At 46.0% G+C, this 16,529-nt stretch overlaps 2 protein-coding genes across 8 annotated transcripts in view; one reads left to right on the forward strand and one right to left on the reverse strand.

The window, feature by feature from the left end:
• Nucleotides 1-8,487, forward strand: part of LOC100540827 (T-lymphocyte activation antigen CD80) — a 22,310-nt gene extending 13,823 nt beyond the window's left edge. The window contains exons 4-6 of the mRNA XM_010721569.4: nt 669-794; nt 3,543-3,663; nt 5,961-8,487. Of these exons, the coding sequence (XP_010719871.2) occupies nt 669-794; nt 3,543-3,646 (230 nt within the window). The 3' untranslated portion in view covers nt 3,647-3,663; nt 5,961-8,487. The remainder of the gene's footprint in view (nt 1-668; nt 795-3,542; nt 3,664-5,960) is intronic.
• Nucleotides 1-16,182, reverse strand: part of TIMMDC1 (translocase of inner mitochondrial membrane domain containing 1) — a 24,886-nt gene extending 8,704 nt beyond the window's left edge. For 5 of the 7 annotated variants that reach the window (XR_014887518.1, XR_014887523.1, XR_014887522.1 and 2 more), the window contains exons 1-7: nt 16,022-16,182; nt 15,699-15,864; nt 15,062-15,150; nt 13,300-13,367; nt 12,087-12,165; nt 10,881-10,991; nt 10,467-10,587 (exon numbers count right to left, since the gene is read on the reverse strand). Coding sequence is in view for 2 of the 7 variants with exons in the window: in XM_085240639.1 (XP_085096765.1) it covers nt 10,497-10,587; nt 10,881-10,991; nt 12,087-12,165; nt 13,300-13,367; nt 15,062-15,150; nt 15,699-15,864; nt 16,022-16,116 (699 nt within the window). In the remaining 5 variants the exon portion in view is untranslated. Of the gene's footprint in view, nt 1-9,628; nt 10,588-10,880; nt 10,992-12,086; nt 12,166-13,299; nt 13,368-15,061; nt 15,151-15,698; nt 15,865-16,021 lie in introns of those variants that run through there. The other 2 variants (XM_085240639.1, XM_085240633.1) reach the window with 2 other exon arrangements.
• Nucleotides 16,183-16,529: the final 347 nt, after the last annotated feature.

Below are 16,529 nucleotides of genomic sequence, written 5' to 3' on the forward strand. Positions count from 1 at the left end.
GACACCTCCAGTCTATTAAATACATAGAATCATAGAGTTACCAAGGTTGGAAAAGGCCTCCAGATCATCCAGTCCAAACTGTCCACCTACCACCACTATTTCCCACTAAACTATGTCCCTCAGTACAACATCTAAATGTTTCTTGACCACCTACAGGGACAGTGACTACACTATTTCCCTGAGCAGCCCATTCCAGCACCTGACCATTTTTTTTGGAGGAAAAAAAAAAAGACATCTTGAAAAGATGAAATGAAAAAACATGTTGTTTTCCATCACCCGTGAATCCAGAGAGGGGAAAAAATAAGCATAAATCTGGATAAAACAGTAAGAAAAACTGTGGAATATATTTGAGAATAGAAATTTTCTGGATAAGTCTTTTCCACCAAGACTAACCAGTTGCTTTAAGAAATACTTAGAAGTCTGTCCAGCATTTTGGATTCTGTGGATGTGACAAAATTTTCAGTATACAACAGATGGAGGGGAAATAAAGGGCTTCTATTGATTAAGTGCCAGCATTATCTGTTTGCTTACTGAACAGGTGTATTTTTCAGACTGAATATCCCAGTTAGAATTTTGCCTGAACCACCATAATTGACATACCTGCTATTGCATGAAAACGACAAAATGTTGCTGGGCTCTATACTTACGCTTTATTTCTTCTGTCTCAGCAAAAGCAAATGACTGCATTGTTTCTACTGCACTTCCATCCTATAATGTCATTACTGCTTCAAGTATCATCATTATCACCTTCCTTTTGGCTGTCAGCCTAGCAGCAAAATACCTCCCAAGGCATGGTAAGTAAAGCTCCTTTTTTCAGAAACAGTTCCTTACTGGATTAACTATGTAAAATATACCTTTATAGAAACTATACTAATATACTAAGTATTTTTGTACCTTCTCATTTCCTTTTTTTATTTTTCATGCAGCATCTACTGTCACAAAATCTAAGCCTGGCTCAGGACTTTCCTGTATTTTGTGTGCACACAGCACTAGGGTTCCAGGTTGAGACTCTGACTGTCTTGGGAGTTTTGAAAGAAGGTCAGATGATTTCCAAAGAATGAAGTTGTATTCAGAAAGGTTGAGAGGTCCATTTTTATGCATTAGGATGCTTGAAGATGTCAGGAATCTTTGTGAGCATCATCAACACAGCTGAGCACTAACAGTTTCAAAATGAATCTGTCTATACACCCTACTTGAACAATCTCTCAGAAAAGTCGCAGAGCTAATATTACAAGAATGTATAGTGCTAGGGCTACAGAACAGACTTGAGCACTGCAATTTTTTAGAAAAAAAAAAAAAAACAGTCATCAGGATACTTATATTTGTGTTCTTTGGTCCTAAAAGAGCAAAGGTGAGGTGCCGTGTCCAACGCTATGAAGTCTTCAGTAATCCAGACATGTCAGCAAGTTTTGTGATTGCAAAGAGGACCTCAGGTTAGGTGGCAACTCACTAGATCTCATCAGGTAGCTGCTGCTCCTAGTCATGTCTAAGCTGGCCAATGAGAAAGCAACTGAAGATGTGGGCATCTAAATCTAACGGATTTACAAAGGCTGGTAGGCATCCAGCCCGTACTGAAAGTCAACAGCAATATATGTCCTTTCTGCACCTTGTTGGTAGCTTGGGAAAGCAGTACTACAGAAAGAGAACAGGCCTTGCAACATGTTATAAATATCACCCAATCAAGGTCTGTCAGGTGAGAAGTGAAGGCTGAAGACAAATGGAGAGTGTTCAGCACACTTAGACCAAAAGCCACCAGGCTGAGCATATTAGCTCATCATGGTCATGGTGGTATCCCCTGTTGGAAACAGGTTCATTCGTTAGGCAGCAGGGACGTGGCTCACTCAAGAACACTTGTGAGTTCACCATCCTCATCTCCTGATACTTCTATTCCAGTTCTGAGCAAGGTCACTTGCAAGTCAGAATAAGGAGGCAGCATTACTGTGCTTCTTCCCCTCCTAACCAACCACAGCCTTTCAAAAAACTACGTGACCATTGCATTAGGCTGGGCTGATTACCCCTCTGTGCTTTATCACCAAGAAAGGAAGCTCCTGGGGAAGGCAGAGACTCTTAGCAGCACCTGTGCATTTCCTCATTTTCCACTCATGTGCCTCTGTGACACCAGTGCTGGCTATTCCCTGTTGTGCCTTGGAGCTGTGTTGATGGGAGAGCAGTAACCTGTTTGAAAGTACGAATGTCACGACCAAGCAGCCTGTGCTGTTAGCTGCATGGGTAATGAGCTTCTAATTATGGGAAAAAGACAAGTGTAACTCAAAGATCTTTCTCTAAACAAATACAGGCTTGGAAATTAAAAGGTCCCTAGCATACTCAGATACCATTTCTATTGATACCAGATTGCTCTTAAGATGTCAAAAGCATACCAGTGTGGTAGAATGGGATCACCTGCAACAGCCATGGGCTGTTTCCCTTTTAGTCCCATTTTCCTAATATGCACATGGAGCGGATCTGCTGAGTCAGGTGGTGCTGCTTTGTGCAGTCACTTTGCAGTCACTCTGTAAGCTGTAAGGAACCGAAGCTGGCATTTCAAACCAACTTCCCAGTTTGTACACTTTGGTGCTGCTGTGCGTTACCACCTGCCTGGGAAGGGAAACGTCTGTGTTTCACGTGCTTCCTGCTGGTGTTACTGCAGATCACCACTCAAGAGATACTGTGGGAGCTCAGAATACATCTGAAAGTATTTCTGTTGCTCTCACGTAGGGAAAGCTGGACCAAGAGCTCAGTCATTTCTGAGCTCAAAAAGCCATGCTTCAAGTAGCTGAAGTGTGGGAGGGAATAGAGAAGATAGAGCAAAACGGAAATAAGGGTTCTCAGATGTGTGATTGTTGTGGTGACCAAAACATGTAGGTGCTTTGTTGAGGTTCACATCTCCTAATTTGAGGAGCTCACAGCTTGTCTTCGTAGTAATTTAAGAATAAAAATTCTCTGGGCATTTTTTTCATCCTTCCAATTAATTTAACCAAAAACACAGTGCTTAATTGTCTGTGCAATTACAATTTACCGAAGTAGGACAGGGATCCAGCTTGAATTATAAAAACAAAAGCCAATCTGAGATGCTGAGGCACAAATGTTTCTCAGAGACCTCAGAGGGTTGGTTTGTTGGTTCCTTATGCTAACACTGCTGTTCTCTCACTCAGTTGGTAAGCTGCATGTAGTGACATGTAACTTTTCCCATTATTTCCCTGCTGACTTTATCTCAGCGTGTGGTTGGTCGCTTGTCTTTGTGTCAGGAGTTCTAACTCCCTGCTAATGAGTACAGTTTTATCCATATGACACTACACAGATAACATCTGTGTAAGATGGACCAGGTCAGACTATGGCTATGGGCTAGTTATGTTCAGATATACTACAGGGATGAGTCCCACCAAGGAAAAATAGAAATAACTATTTTCTTTACTGTCTGAGATTTTCTTCTTTCTACTCTTCTTACTCTCAGTTATGATTTACTTTGTTGAAGAAGGCATTCAGATCAAGCACTTTCAGATATTGTGGAGTTCCAAGTACTAATGAGGGATCTTCTTTTTCAGCTTGTTCCCACTGTTCTAAGAATCAAGCTTCAGCAGAAGATGTGAAAGAAATTATGAACTCACCCCACAGCTGTAAAGTGACATGTGAAATGTCATCCCTATGACCAGATCACTTTTGCAGGTACTTTATTGCACCACACCTCTCTTGGCAAAATAGCCTCTCAGCTCAGATTCTAGTGCAATGCTAGCTCTCAAAACAACGTATGGCTTCTGATAGGAGTATGCACCATCCCTTAGCACAGAAGCAGTAGGGCCCTACTGCCAACTGTAGAGGAAATGCTGAGCCTGAAGCAGTGACTGAGCACCTGGTGGGAAGGCAGGGCCAACCCAGGAGAGCTCAGGTGCAAACAGTGCACCTGAATGACTGGAAGGGGTGGAGCCAGGATGCATTCTTTCCCAGAACCTCATTTAAAGGTTTAAGAGGTGAGGGTATCTCATCTGGAGATCCCTGAGGCCTTCCAAGGGGAATCAGTTGTTTTTTTTTTTTTTTCCTTTGCTTATGTACCCACTGCTCCTGCACAGAGCATATTCTCACTACTTGCTGCAGGCTGCAGTCTAGGATTTTGCTATTCCACTATCATTGCTGCACTTTCCATCACATAATAGCATTACTCCAATTCAGGCCTGTGACATCTCCCAGGCATGGGATGAGCTTTGTATTGCTTGTGGGGCATTGCTTTCTTAAGGTTATTTCAAATTTCTAGAAATTAATCCAGTGAAATATGTTACAGGACCTAATTTCCTAGGCTTCTATGGCCTTTTCTCCCTTGAATGGACCCTGCGCAGATTGTACACAAGTTTTTATGGCATTTACTTTTGTAATTAAGTCGTTTCTAGTGACCAGGTGGGAGTGAAGTGGGGGAGAAGAAAGGAAACGAACATTTAACAGATTTGATTGTTAGCGTCTCCTCTGAAACTGTATAACGACACAGGCTAATATCTGAAGGGTGGTCTGGACATCCAGCAAGGTCATGCATCTTCTGGGATCTGCAGTGACATCCCCTGCCACTGGGAGAGCCCCACATTTTACAGGCCTTCCAGCTAAGAACTTGGCATTCATTTAGTTTCTGTCCTACTGGACTCATTTGCAAGAAGCTCATCACCAGCTAGTGTCACATGTGGCCTCATCCCCTAGAGGCTGCTTCTGACTGATGGCCTGCAAGCCACGTGCCTCATCTGATGCATAAACATGGGAACAGTTGCAATCAGATAAATGAAGAATTGACCCAGTCAGTGGTAAATAAGTGAACCAAATGGTAACAACTCTGGCTTTCCCAACAAGATTACCAATACCAGCCTGCTTCTGACCTGTCTCCATTCCCTTCAGCACCTGGAGGAATGGGTAGAAAGAAAAATTTCTTCTTTAAGTCCTGTGCAGGAAACACCTGCATTTTAGAAGGAGTTACTTTTGATATGAGGTGTTGTAAAGGATGGTGTAGGAATGGCTGGGAAAGAGTCTGGCTTGCCAAAGGTTTATGACTTTGAAGCATCATATGCGGCTTAGCTTGAAAGCTGAAACGTTCGGAGCTGTGTCCTCCAAAGACGTTTTCCAAGTCAGGAAAGATTAACAGCTAACAGTTATTTCTTGTCTCATTATCCATCCAGGTGTCTGTATTTTCCTGGTCTTACCAGAGCATGCTGAATTGCTAGCGTGATAGCACAGAATAGGTTACATAGTCCTAAAAGTCATGACATTTTTTCAAGCTGTGTTGCAGTAATCTGAAGGCTTAAAATTTTTGAGGCGGAAAGAAGGGGAAACTATCATTCAGGCCACTTTTCTCATTTCCATACTTGACCACCCACTCATATTTTCCTCTGGGGAAGGCCCTATCTGGAACAGATACTAAAACCTTGGTTAGCATGAATTCCGGGGGCTTTTGTGAGTACTGTTCACTGATGGGAGTTCACCTACTGGATAAATCCATTCCTCTTTTTTTATTAAAGTTTTCCAGGCTTTTTTTTTTTTTTTTTTTTTTTTTGTAAGCAGCTGGTATTTCCAAACTCCATTGCCTGGAACAGCTGCTGTCTGTGCATAGGGCTGGAAGCTGTACATTAGGACAATGTACTGCTTGCTTAGTGGCAGTCTGTGATCTTGTTACTTTATGATGCACTGAGCCGTGTCCTATTGCTGCTTAAATAAGGCAGTACATTTACATTCATTAGTAATCCTCTCTTCACAGGGAGATGGCACCTCTGTAAGGTCCAAAGGTTTTCACACTAAGCAAGTGCTGAGCCAGTAGCTCACTGCAGCGTGTGCCTTGAACTGCCTCTGCACAGCCATTTTTACCATAATAGGAGCCCTCTTGTGGACTATAGCAGGTGATCCGTGTTTGTCTCGGATCTGCCACATTCTGACTTAGATTTAGATTTCAGAAGAGGAAAAAAAATCAGTAAAGTCTCTTCTTCTGTCTCCCTCAGGTTTCCTATCCTGTGTATTCTGCACTGCAGTCCCCATTGTTCTCTACAGCAATGCTTATTGGCGTTGACCCTTAGGCTCTCTGAAAGGGGATGAGAGCAGTAGAAAAATCTTCTCAAGAAGACTGACAACATGATCTTGTGTGAATGAATACGAATACCCACCTATGCCACAGAAGCTAAGAGGTGGTCTTGTTACAAAGGGTTCGCTGGAATTCCAACTGGGAGGACCCTCTGTGTTCCTACAGCAAGTTAGAAGAACATCTTCAGCGTTGTGCTCCTCCAGCATGCCAGCTCGAGTGCTCGGGATACTCTGATGCTGCCTCTACGGGAATCAGGGGCCCTGCAGAGCCCTGGCAGGTAGCCCATGTCCACCCACCCCTCTAGCAACGCACAACTGCCCCCAGACCCCAACATACGTGGAGGCCATGCCTCCATGGTGCAATTCAAAGCAGCTGAAACTACTTTTACATTCAGCCTCACGCCGGTATCTGCCAGTGCTGTTCAGTGTGGGCCAAGTTTGGACTTAGGCTTGATGGTTACAGATAGGTGATGTGATATCTCTTCTCCTCTAAAGAGGCAATAATGCACACACTTTGGGAAAAAGTGCCTCGAGGTGGGAATAATACACACCTCCTGCTTGTTTTCACTGAGACTTTGTAGGGAATGACACATACTGACAGCGTACCCAACAGCAAATACTGCTTACGTACAGCAGTGGCAGAAGTTCTCATAACCTTTTCTCTCTTGAAAGGATGGCCTTGCCAACCCAGCTCCTCCATTGCACCGCTCAGACACAGGGGCATACCTCACACAGACCACCCCGCTAATTGTGGTGCTTGTGATCACGTGGGTGTGTGTGCATGCATGTGCACGCACATACACAAGCTTTATATGTGTTTCTTCCTACTCACACTTGTCATAAAGCCCCATTTAAACTTCTGTAACCAACAGTAATGAAATTTAAGTCAGGGCCTTGCTTCCTAAATCTGCTTTTGCTTGTATACGTTTGCCTAGGAATACTTGTTAGAGTAAGTTCTCCATTTTTGGGGGGAGTTCTCATGGTGACACAGGGATTTACTTTGCTTTGAATGCTGCTGCCTTCTGTCAGCATTCTCTCTTCTCAGCCAGGATGCTAGCACTGGATAAGACTCATCTAACTTAGGTGATATTTTTGCCTACTGTGTAGGAAAATGCGGTTTCTCGTTTTGAGGGGAAAAGAGTGGAAAAAAATCCCAAGCACCAGCAAGTTTCCTAAGCAGCTATGCATACCGACTTAACCCTGCCCTGAATATAGTGGGCTTGTTTTGTTTTTCCTTTTTGTTCTGTCCTACTGCAAGCTGTAACCGTTACCTTCTTGCTTCATGCACGTATATAGTCAGCAGGGTAGGCCAAAGTCTGAAAGTATCACACTGCCATTTTTGTGGGGTATTTTGTTGCTTGAGCTGTTTATCTTGCTAGGACACAACACAGAAATGTTTTCTAGTAGGTGTGTATTGGAAGAAAAAATGCTGGAGGGAACAGAAGCGCTAAAAGCAGTTTACAGAGCATCGAGCAATGAGAGTCTAAGGGATTAGAGCAAGTCACTAGTGAAAAATAAGACACTGCTCTCTTTCTACTTCTGCAGAAACCTGCTGCCCCATCAGCATTTTTACCACTATCCCTTTTTATGAGACAAAATGGGAACTTTAGAACATTCCTACTGAGGGGTAAAAAACAGAGAAAAGGAGACAAAACTTGCCACCGAGCCCTCAGTGGGTGACAAGGAGCCAAAGTTATCTGCACATGTGCATTCTGGTTGCAAGTGGGACAGAGGTGGCATAGGAAGCAGTACTACTAAAAGGCAACCTGACCTTGTCACAGGAAGGGCTGCCAGTGAAATGCGGTCTCATAGCATTCATGTTTCCTTTCCCTTCAGTCTGCATGTGCTTATTCTGGAACTAGCAGCTTCTTGCAGGCTGAACACCCCCCTTTTTCACCGGAATCATTTTCTATGTTTTCACTTTGCCAACCACACTGCAGCTCTGGCAGCTGCACCTGAACAGAGGCTTCCCTCTGAATACCCCATGCTCTACTTCTGCTCCCAACTGATGACTGATTGCACAGCACTCTGCAGAAGGGTTTGTCTTTTGCACAGTGCCAAACCTTTCTGTGTCACACCAGACTCCCACAACACTTTAAGTATCTCCTTAAAAAGGAAACCAAAACCTCCACTGACAAATATGCCTAGCATTGGTTTGCTTTTATACTCAACAGGCAGGCTGCTTGGTTTATTTTCTTTCTTAAGCACTTATATTATGAATCATGTTTTCAATTGCTTTATGCTGTATTTGGTGAATTGCACACAAATGGTTTCCATGAGACCTTTTCAGCTTAATATCTGGGTCTTTCTACCAGGTGAGCTGCTGTTTATCGCAGGTATTTTGTATATAACATGTGCTGGGGTTTCTCCTTTAATTGTATTAAAAGTTATATTGTACAATCCGTTTAGTTTCCTCAGAAATAAAAGATGTCTTGTACGTACTGGGAAGCACAGGAATGAGGAACTAACTTCAGCAAGAAACAGAGTGAAAAATGGCTGCTAATCTTGAGTTGAATGTAGATGGAAGTTTGTGCTTCCCCTTGCTAAGGTGCTACATAAGGGCATCGAGTACTCCTTCCTTCCTTACATGGAGAAGAAAAAGAATACAGGTCTGCTATATCTTAGCTCTGCCTACTTTCCCAAGGAGCAACATCCCTGCATCAGTGGTCATACACACAAGAAAACCGGTGTTCTTCCGACACCTCATCAAATACCCACTGAAAGAGGCAGAGAGAAGAGCTGAGTAATGACACACCTAAGTGTCATGCACACAAGCACACACAAAAAATATAAAACATTCTCGTATAACTGCAGTGGCAAAAATGTGACGTGGAAAGGCCTTCTGTCTTCTGAGGGGCAGAGGTTAATCACACCAGTGCCACCAATGTACGCTGTTTAAACACAGAAGGGGGAGCGACCTATCCATAGTTCTTCACTTCACATAGAGGGAAATCAAAGCTGAGTGATGAAAACCCTGAAATACAGGCATTCCTTCCATGGATAGATGAACTACACTGAGGTGTTTGAAAAATAAAACGTTCGTTTCAGAAGTTATAAAACACAACACCTTCTTGGAAGCAAGCTGTGCCAAAAAATTTTCTTTGGGTGGGTGGAATATGCTCTGTGCAATGAGCTGCTCATATTTCATTCAACACTAATTAGCCATAGCAGAGGAAAGCACTCACGCAGAATAAACTGCCTACTCTTTTCCTATGGGACCTTAACCCCCTGCCTGGATACAATTCTTTTTAATAAGACAAAAACCCCAGTAAAGAAAAGGGGCCATTAGTCTGACTTTCTGCTCTGAGGGAAATGGCAACAGGCCACCACCTGCCCTCAGGTACAGGCCATTATTAAATTATCCTCAGCCCTATCCATAGGTAGCAGCTACAACTGAACGGTTGACCTCTGCTAGAAAATAATCATCAGAGGTTCCTGTTACTGTCTGGGAAGAAGTCTGACACTGCCACCAGACTTCATGCTTCCTGGGGGGGATCTTGGGTAGAACTCTTCTCATGGGACACTGCTCAAGTATGTTTCCCTAATGCAAGCACCGTACTAGTTAAGCATAAAGAGATTATGGACACAATCACCGCTGCCAGATGGCTTTATTGAATGTCATGAACTGCATTTCCCCTGCCGAGGTAATCCTCTAATTTTCAACCTTCGTGTGAAATTTGAGCATTTTTTATTGCTGTTATTATCTGTCCACTGAGCCAATACTTCCACCATTACCATCAGAAAAGGTCATCCTTTCCGTGGACCCCTCCGCCACTCTTCTACTGAAGAACCCAAAACATGTCTTCTACAGGGTATTTCCATGCCACTCCAATCTCCTCCACCCTTCCTCAAAACTGATTGTGAAATACCCTAAGCACTGTAAGAGACAAATGTGTTTTTCTGCAAAAAGCATGAATAAACCACCATCAGAAAAACCAAACCGGTCCCAGCCAGGCAAAGTCAAGGTGTGGGAGAGGGGTGGCAAGAGGAGGAACACTCGCACTGGTGCAGCCTATATTGTGCTTCAACAGCAGGGGCTTCAGGCACTGTCTGAAGAGCAGCTTTCACCAGAATAAAATTAGCTTTCAGAATCAGGCTCCCTTCAGCAATAGCAGGCTCCTCCACTTTTGATATTTCTACATCACCAACAGCTTGGACATTTCCAGCAGCAAATGGTTTCTAGCAGAGGCTCTGTGGCTGCCCTCATCCTCAGCCAAACCTAGCTGACACATGCTACCCATCCACCTTCTGAAGTGGCACAAATTTGGCCCTTCCAAGCCATTGAGAAGTGATATGCATCCACAAAAAAACATTTTCAGCAAACTGTTTTTTCAGAAGTACAGAGGATACAACTGCATTCACAGAAGACTTCCAGTATGTCTTTGGACAAAGACAGAATAGAATCAAAATACTTTGTAGCTGCTTACGACAGAGATCTGAGGAAGACTCAGCAGCTCCTAGATTCCCCTGCTATTTTCTGTCTGTGATTGTTCCCGGGCATTGCTGTCCATTTTGCCCAAGTCTTCAGTCACACTAAGCCTGGATTGCCTAAAGAGGGAAAGGAGAGTGCAAAGAAACTTTGTCAGTGTATTTCTTACAAAGACATCACGGCAAGAATTTCAACTCTTAAAAAGTTTCTCCTAGAACAGGCACTCCTTGTGAGTTTCAGTAAGTCACGCAGCCAGCCTCACAGCCCTCTATCCCAGAAGATCAGCAGTTTGTAGATAGATATGTGGAACACACCAAAAACATGGTATGGCATGGCTTTTCTAAACGTTTGAGCCATAGAGACCTGGACACACTTCTAGTCAAAGACTTGAATAGGCAGCTCTGTCTCTTACCACTCTGCTAATTTCTGTTCATACTGCTCCCTGCGCTCACGATTTCGCTTCTCCTGCAAAGTCTCACCAGCAAGTTTCTGTGCAATCATTATGAGGCCCCCTGCAGGGATCCTAGAAAAAAGTAGAAGAGAAGTCACAAGTTACCCAGAGGACATTCAGTAGTAATAACTTACTGGCAACAGTGAAAGGAGCATGCGGGGGCCAGCCACCAGATCACTGGAGCACAACATTGCCCAGTACTGAAATGATACCACAGACTAAGGCACTCTCGTGCTAATGTCAATCATCAGCTGTGACTCACTGAAGCCCCTTGAAAATGTATTTGGAAGTTATTCATGAGCAGGCACACGTAAATCAATGGGGTGACAGGCCTTAATGTGCACTAACAACCCTTAATGTGCCAGCTCAGCCTGAAAAACCTGCATTCTCTTAATTTCTGCCCCAGTTAAGAGGTCACTGCCTAAATGGCCAGAATCCGAAAGAACTATGGGTCCCCTCCACCCTCAGGGAGCTTGGGTGCCCTCCCAAGACTCAGGGAGATGCAAGGTATCCACAGCAACGTGACATCTTACAGCTTTGGATTGTGCAGCCCTACCACACAGTCTCTTCCTCAGCATTTCTTAATTGCTGCCACTCCACATCTTGGCTTTGATGGAACCTGTTTTGTAAAGGTCTCATTTTGACCCATCCAACAGCCATTGTGCATTCAGCTCTGGGTTCTGAGCTGCTGGAGGAGGAGCCCTAAAGCTTTATTTCCTACAATCCTGTCTTTAACCCCAAACACCACAGTTACTTAAAGAGACATTAAACTGTTCTGTGCACAACCAATGGACTTATTAATGGCCGTACCAACAAGACATGTCTGTGACCCACCCTCATGGTTTCCTATTTAATAGCAGTTAGTGCCTCCTCTGCTATGCAAACAGCGTTAAGACGCTCTGTTGAGAGCACTGAGCTGTTATCACAGAGGAAAGAGCAAAATATAAATCAAGAAAAGAAAAAGAAAAAACAGTTAAAAGCCTGGAAGAAAAATTATCATCACAAGGTCCCAAGAAAAATAAAGAAAATCCCTCAAGGCAAGAGAGAAAGGAAAACATCTGCAGTCCCACCTATGACTCAGGGCTTAGTGTGGGGGGCCACCATCTAACACAGACCATCAAAAAGTAACTGTGACTCAGTCTCTGGTTGCCACCAGTCACAACTTACCCAAAAGCTGTTCCGAACAGGAAGCCGCCTGCCAGCCCAGGCAGGCCCAAGTGCATTCTGAAGAGAGCTCCTGTGAAGGCTGAAAAACACAAACTGGCTGAAACCACGATCAGCCCCTCATCAGCCATCGCAGGCCTGCCAAGGGAGCTGCTCTGCCACGTTTCTCCTCTCTGTTAACTGACTTTTGTTTTTAACAGAGCAGAAACCAAGCGCTGTGGCCAGCAGGCGCAGTCCCACCATGCAGTCGCAGCAGCCTGATTTACTGTGGCAATGCTTTCCCCTGCTTTCGTCCACAGGCTCTCTGCACTAAAACATAGCACAAAGCTCATTCTTCTTGAGAACAGCTCCCTGAGAAATGCTACAATGCAAATATAACTATAAAAGTGGAACTCAGTTCTCTCCAGACTGGAGCACGATCACAGAATCACAGAACCATAGGGGCTGGAAGGGACCTCTGGAGATCATCCAGTCCAACCCCCTGCTACAGCAGTTCCCTACAACAGCTAAGTTCCAGACAGTCCTGAATATCTCCAGAGAAGGACACTCCACAGTGTCTCTGGGCAGCGTGCTCCAGGGCTCCATCACCCTTTCTCTCCCCTCCCCCCACTTTTTTTTCCCTTCTATTCAACAGCAGCTAATTATAGCTGCTGCCATGTAAGGCAGAAAAGAACAGTAAAGCACATACACAGCTGTATGGGCAACAAAGCCTCTAAAACCCAATGACCATATTTACCAGGAGCTCTATTGCCAAAAGTGGACATGCAAAACTTGCCACAAAAACAGTACTTTATAAACATTTATAAACATTGAACTGTTGTGATGAGCAGAAATAAGAGATGATCCCCTGCTGAGGAGGTGGTTATGAGGGCTGGTCATGCACTAAATGTTGCATTTATGCCACACAAGCAATTTTCACACAAAAACTCCAACAAGTATTTTGAGAACGGACTAATAACCACAAAATTCCCCATTGGTTTCAGATAATGCATTGATTATGTATTACAAATAAAGGCAGATAGCAACTATACCATGGAACAAAGTTCCAAAGACAGCCAGTGTAACAGGCAGCAAAACCCGGGTGCAATGATGCTACAGGTCTGCTCATATTCAAGAGATATGGATTTTTGCTTATGATTTTCTATTTATGACCTCTGCTTACTGACACTGAAAAAGTAAAAAAAAAGTACACAGATAAAAAATTACTCAGTCTTACCTCCTGCTGAAGCAAAATTACTGATGGTGGTTTTATCGCGGTACACAGACAGACTGGTGCTCACCACGCTGCAAGGGTGAGGCAGAAAGACAGCAGTTACACATGAAAAAGACACTGCTTGAAAAGAAGCAGGATTTCATTAAGCCCACCCGCAGGGTGCTGCTGTACCCTGCTACCAGCCTGGCCGGAGCACACACATGCCAACCAAAAGTGCTTTATTTCTGCAAATTTACCTCATGCAGCTGGACAGCCAGAGGTCAGGGAGTACCACTTTTGGACAGCCTTTTTTTCCTTTTTGTAAATCAAAGACTTCATTTTTTTTTTTAAATCCATCCAACATTCAAGAATAAAAGGGATTGAGCAGTGCAATGGTCCCGTCAGTCGTACAGCTACCACTAGAGCTGAACCATACTCAAGGTGTCATCAGGGCCACTAGCTCCATGAAGCAGTGTCCCCTGCTGGATTAGGAACACCACCTCCTCCATCACTCTCTCTACCAATGTAATGTCAACCTTTCCAAAATATGGAACTAACAACCTGTTTTTAAACCACAAAACTTGACACGTATGCAACTGCAGGTCAAAACCATCAACTTAGAATTTAGGGCAGTGGACATGGCACAGGTTGCCCAGGACAGTGGGCACAGCCCCAAGTGCTGGAGTTCAGGGAGTGTTTGGACACCACTCTCAGACATAGGGTTTGGGATGGTCACATGTGGAGCCTGGAGCTAGACTCAATTATTCTTGTGGAGCCCTTCCAGCATGGAACATTTTATGATTCCACACAGAAACAAGTAACATCGAGCACTCCCTTCAAAGCCTTTCACAAAGGAGCAGTGAAAAAGGATGATGGGAGACATCTGGTGGATGGCAACGACGTTGCACAACTAGTCCTGAAAAATCTAATGCATTAAAAGTTCTGAAAGAGAAAGCAAACAGCACGCTAATTAAACTCGAGAAAAGATACTGTGGCAAAAGGAGCCGAAACATGAGAGAAAACATGGATGAAATAGAGAAAGGAACAAAAATATCAAGAAGAAAAGCCGAAACATAAAAGCAGCTGACTGGAAGTTAGTGCTAGTCAATAGTGCTGCTATCTTAAAAGCAGAAGGGGAACACAATGCACCCACAGGTGTAGTCACTGCAGGTCTAGAACTATATACCACTCTTCAAATCAGGCATGGTGATGTTCCTAGTTGTAAAGGGTGATATTTGGAATAGCATGCCTAGTCTGACGCTGTACTGTGAGAAACACACGGGCACTTCAGGGGGGGAAAACTGAAGAAGTGAAATGCTGTGTGTGCATTGCTTGTGCAGGGACACACAAAGGAGTCACCTGCAAGAACCTGAAGACAAGGACGGAGAATTGTGAGTTGTGAGTAATGCCACTGTACACAAAGTGGGGGTGATAAGACGTAACAAAAAGGAGAAAAATTAAGCGTGGGATAGAAAGCTGTTCCAGAACAGCCAGTGCACTGTAATGCTCTCTCAGTGAAAAATGCACAATGCATCAAAATAAGAAAAAACAGAAATAAGCTGTTAAGTGGTGGGAAGAACACAATTTAGCCCCAAAACAGAATGGACCAGCTGTTGTGAGCTGAGCTTTTCCAGTTTTCATATTTGTGTTGGCTCATGAGAAGATTTAGCGCTGGGCTAATTTAAGAAGGTGACATCCTCTTCATGTTTCCTCCTCATCGGTCAGACTGCCTGGGTCCAAGCACGACCCTCTGTTCTCCCACTCCTACCACGAAGAGCACACTTACTTGAATATGGTCACAAAGGTGGCCACCCTCCAGCTCCAGCGCCAGCCGTAGCGGATGAAGCTCCTGAGCCCAGCACGGTGTGCAGATTGCTGGGGGAAGGAGGAGAAGGGTTACAGAGTGCAGAGCCGCTCCCTTCAGCGCCATCCTACTGTGCTGCGGGGTTCTGCCGAGTGGCACCGACCCCACTCAAGGTGCTGGGAATGGCACCCCCAAGGGTAAAGCCGATCCCTTCCTGAGGAATGAGAGTCGATGTTTACACCAGAACAGGCACCCCAAGAATTAACTGCCATTTGTAGTGCTGTTCTGCAGAGCCAAACCAACCGGGACCATGCCACCTGATTTGGGCTTCTGCCTGCACACAGAATCATGGAACAGCCTGGGTTGAAAAGGACCACAATGATCATCTAGTTTCAACCTCCCTGCTATGTGCAGGGTCGCCAACCACCAGACCAGGCAGCCCAGAGCCACATCCAGCCTGGCCTTGAATGTCTCCAAGGCTGGGGCACCCACAGCCTCCTTGGGCAACCTGTTCCAGTGCGTCACCACCCTCCGTGCGAAACCGTCCCATCCACCACCCCCGCTCAGCACCGAGGTTCCGAAGGCAGCTCTCCCCGCGGTTCGCCCCCCGGCGCCGTACCACCGCATCGACGCGGTTCTGGAACACCTCTCCCTGGCTGCCCTCGATGAAGGCCCTCCGCGCCTGGCGGAAGGCGGGCAGGCCGCCGTACAGCCAGCCGACCAGGCCCCCGGTGAACGCCGACTTGATGATGTTCACCGTCTCCTCCGGGTACCGCTGCAGCTCGCTGCAAGGAAACGCCGTGGCTCAGCGCGGAGCCACGCGGCCCGGAAAGGCCTCGGCTCCCGGCTCCGAGGGACGGCAGCGCCGGGCTCCGCACCCGGAACGCACGCCCGCAGCCCTCAGCCCGCCGCCCCGGCCCGCCGCCCCGGCCCGGCCCTCACTCTCGCCGCCACAGCTCGCTGAGTCGCTCCCAGCCCGTCTGCGGCGGCGGCGTGGGGCGGCTGAAGGTCCGCCCTGCTCCCAGCCCCTCCGCCATGGCCCTCCCGGCGGCGGCGCTGAGCGAGCACCGCAGCGCCCCCAGCTCCACGGCGGGGCGAGCCGGCAGCGCGAGGGCTCGGGAGCCCCTAGCCCGGTGAGCGAGCTTCTCTGCGTGTGGAAGGGAGGGGAAGCGCCCCTCGGCCTTTGTTCCCTTGTTGGCTTCCGATTGCCTATCACACGGCGCAGTGCCTGTGGCCCCCCGCCTCTGGAGGGGCTCGGGGTTGGATGGGCCCTGGGCAGCCTGAGTTGATGGGGGGCAGCCCTGCCCGTGGCAGGAGGTTGGGGTGAGGCGCGAGGTCCCTACCGACCCAAACCATCCTGTGGTGCCATGAGCACGACCCACCACCCAGGCCTTCAGTTGTGCTTCCCAGTTGCAGATGTGGCCGAGACCTCGGCCGGCTTTTGGTTTTA

The sequence above is a fragment of the Meleagris gallopavo genome, chromosome 1, assembly GCF_905368555.1.
Source record: "Meleagris gallopavo chromosome 1, MGAL_WU_HG_1.1, whole genome shotgun sequence".
Taxonomy (NCBI): Eukaryota; Metazoa; Chordata; class Aves; order Galliformes; family Phasianidae; genus Meleagris; species Meleagris gallopavo.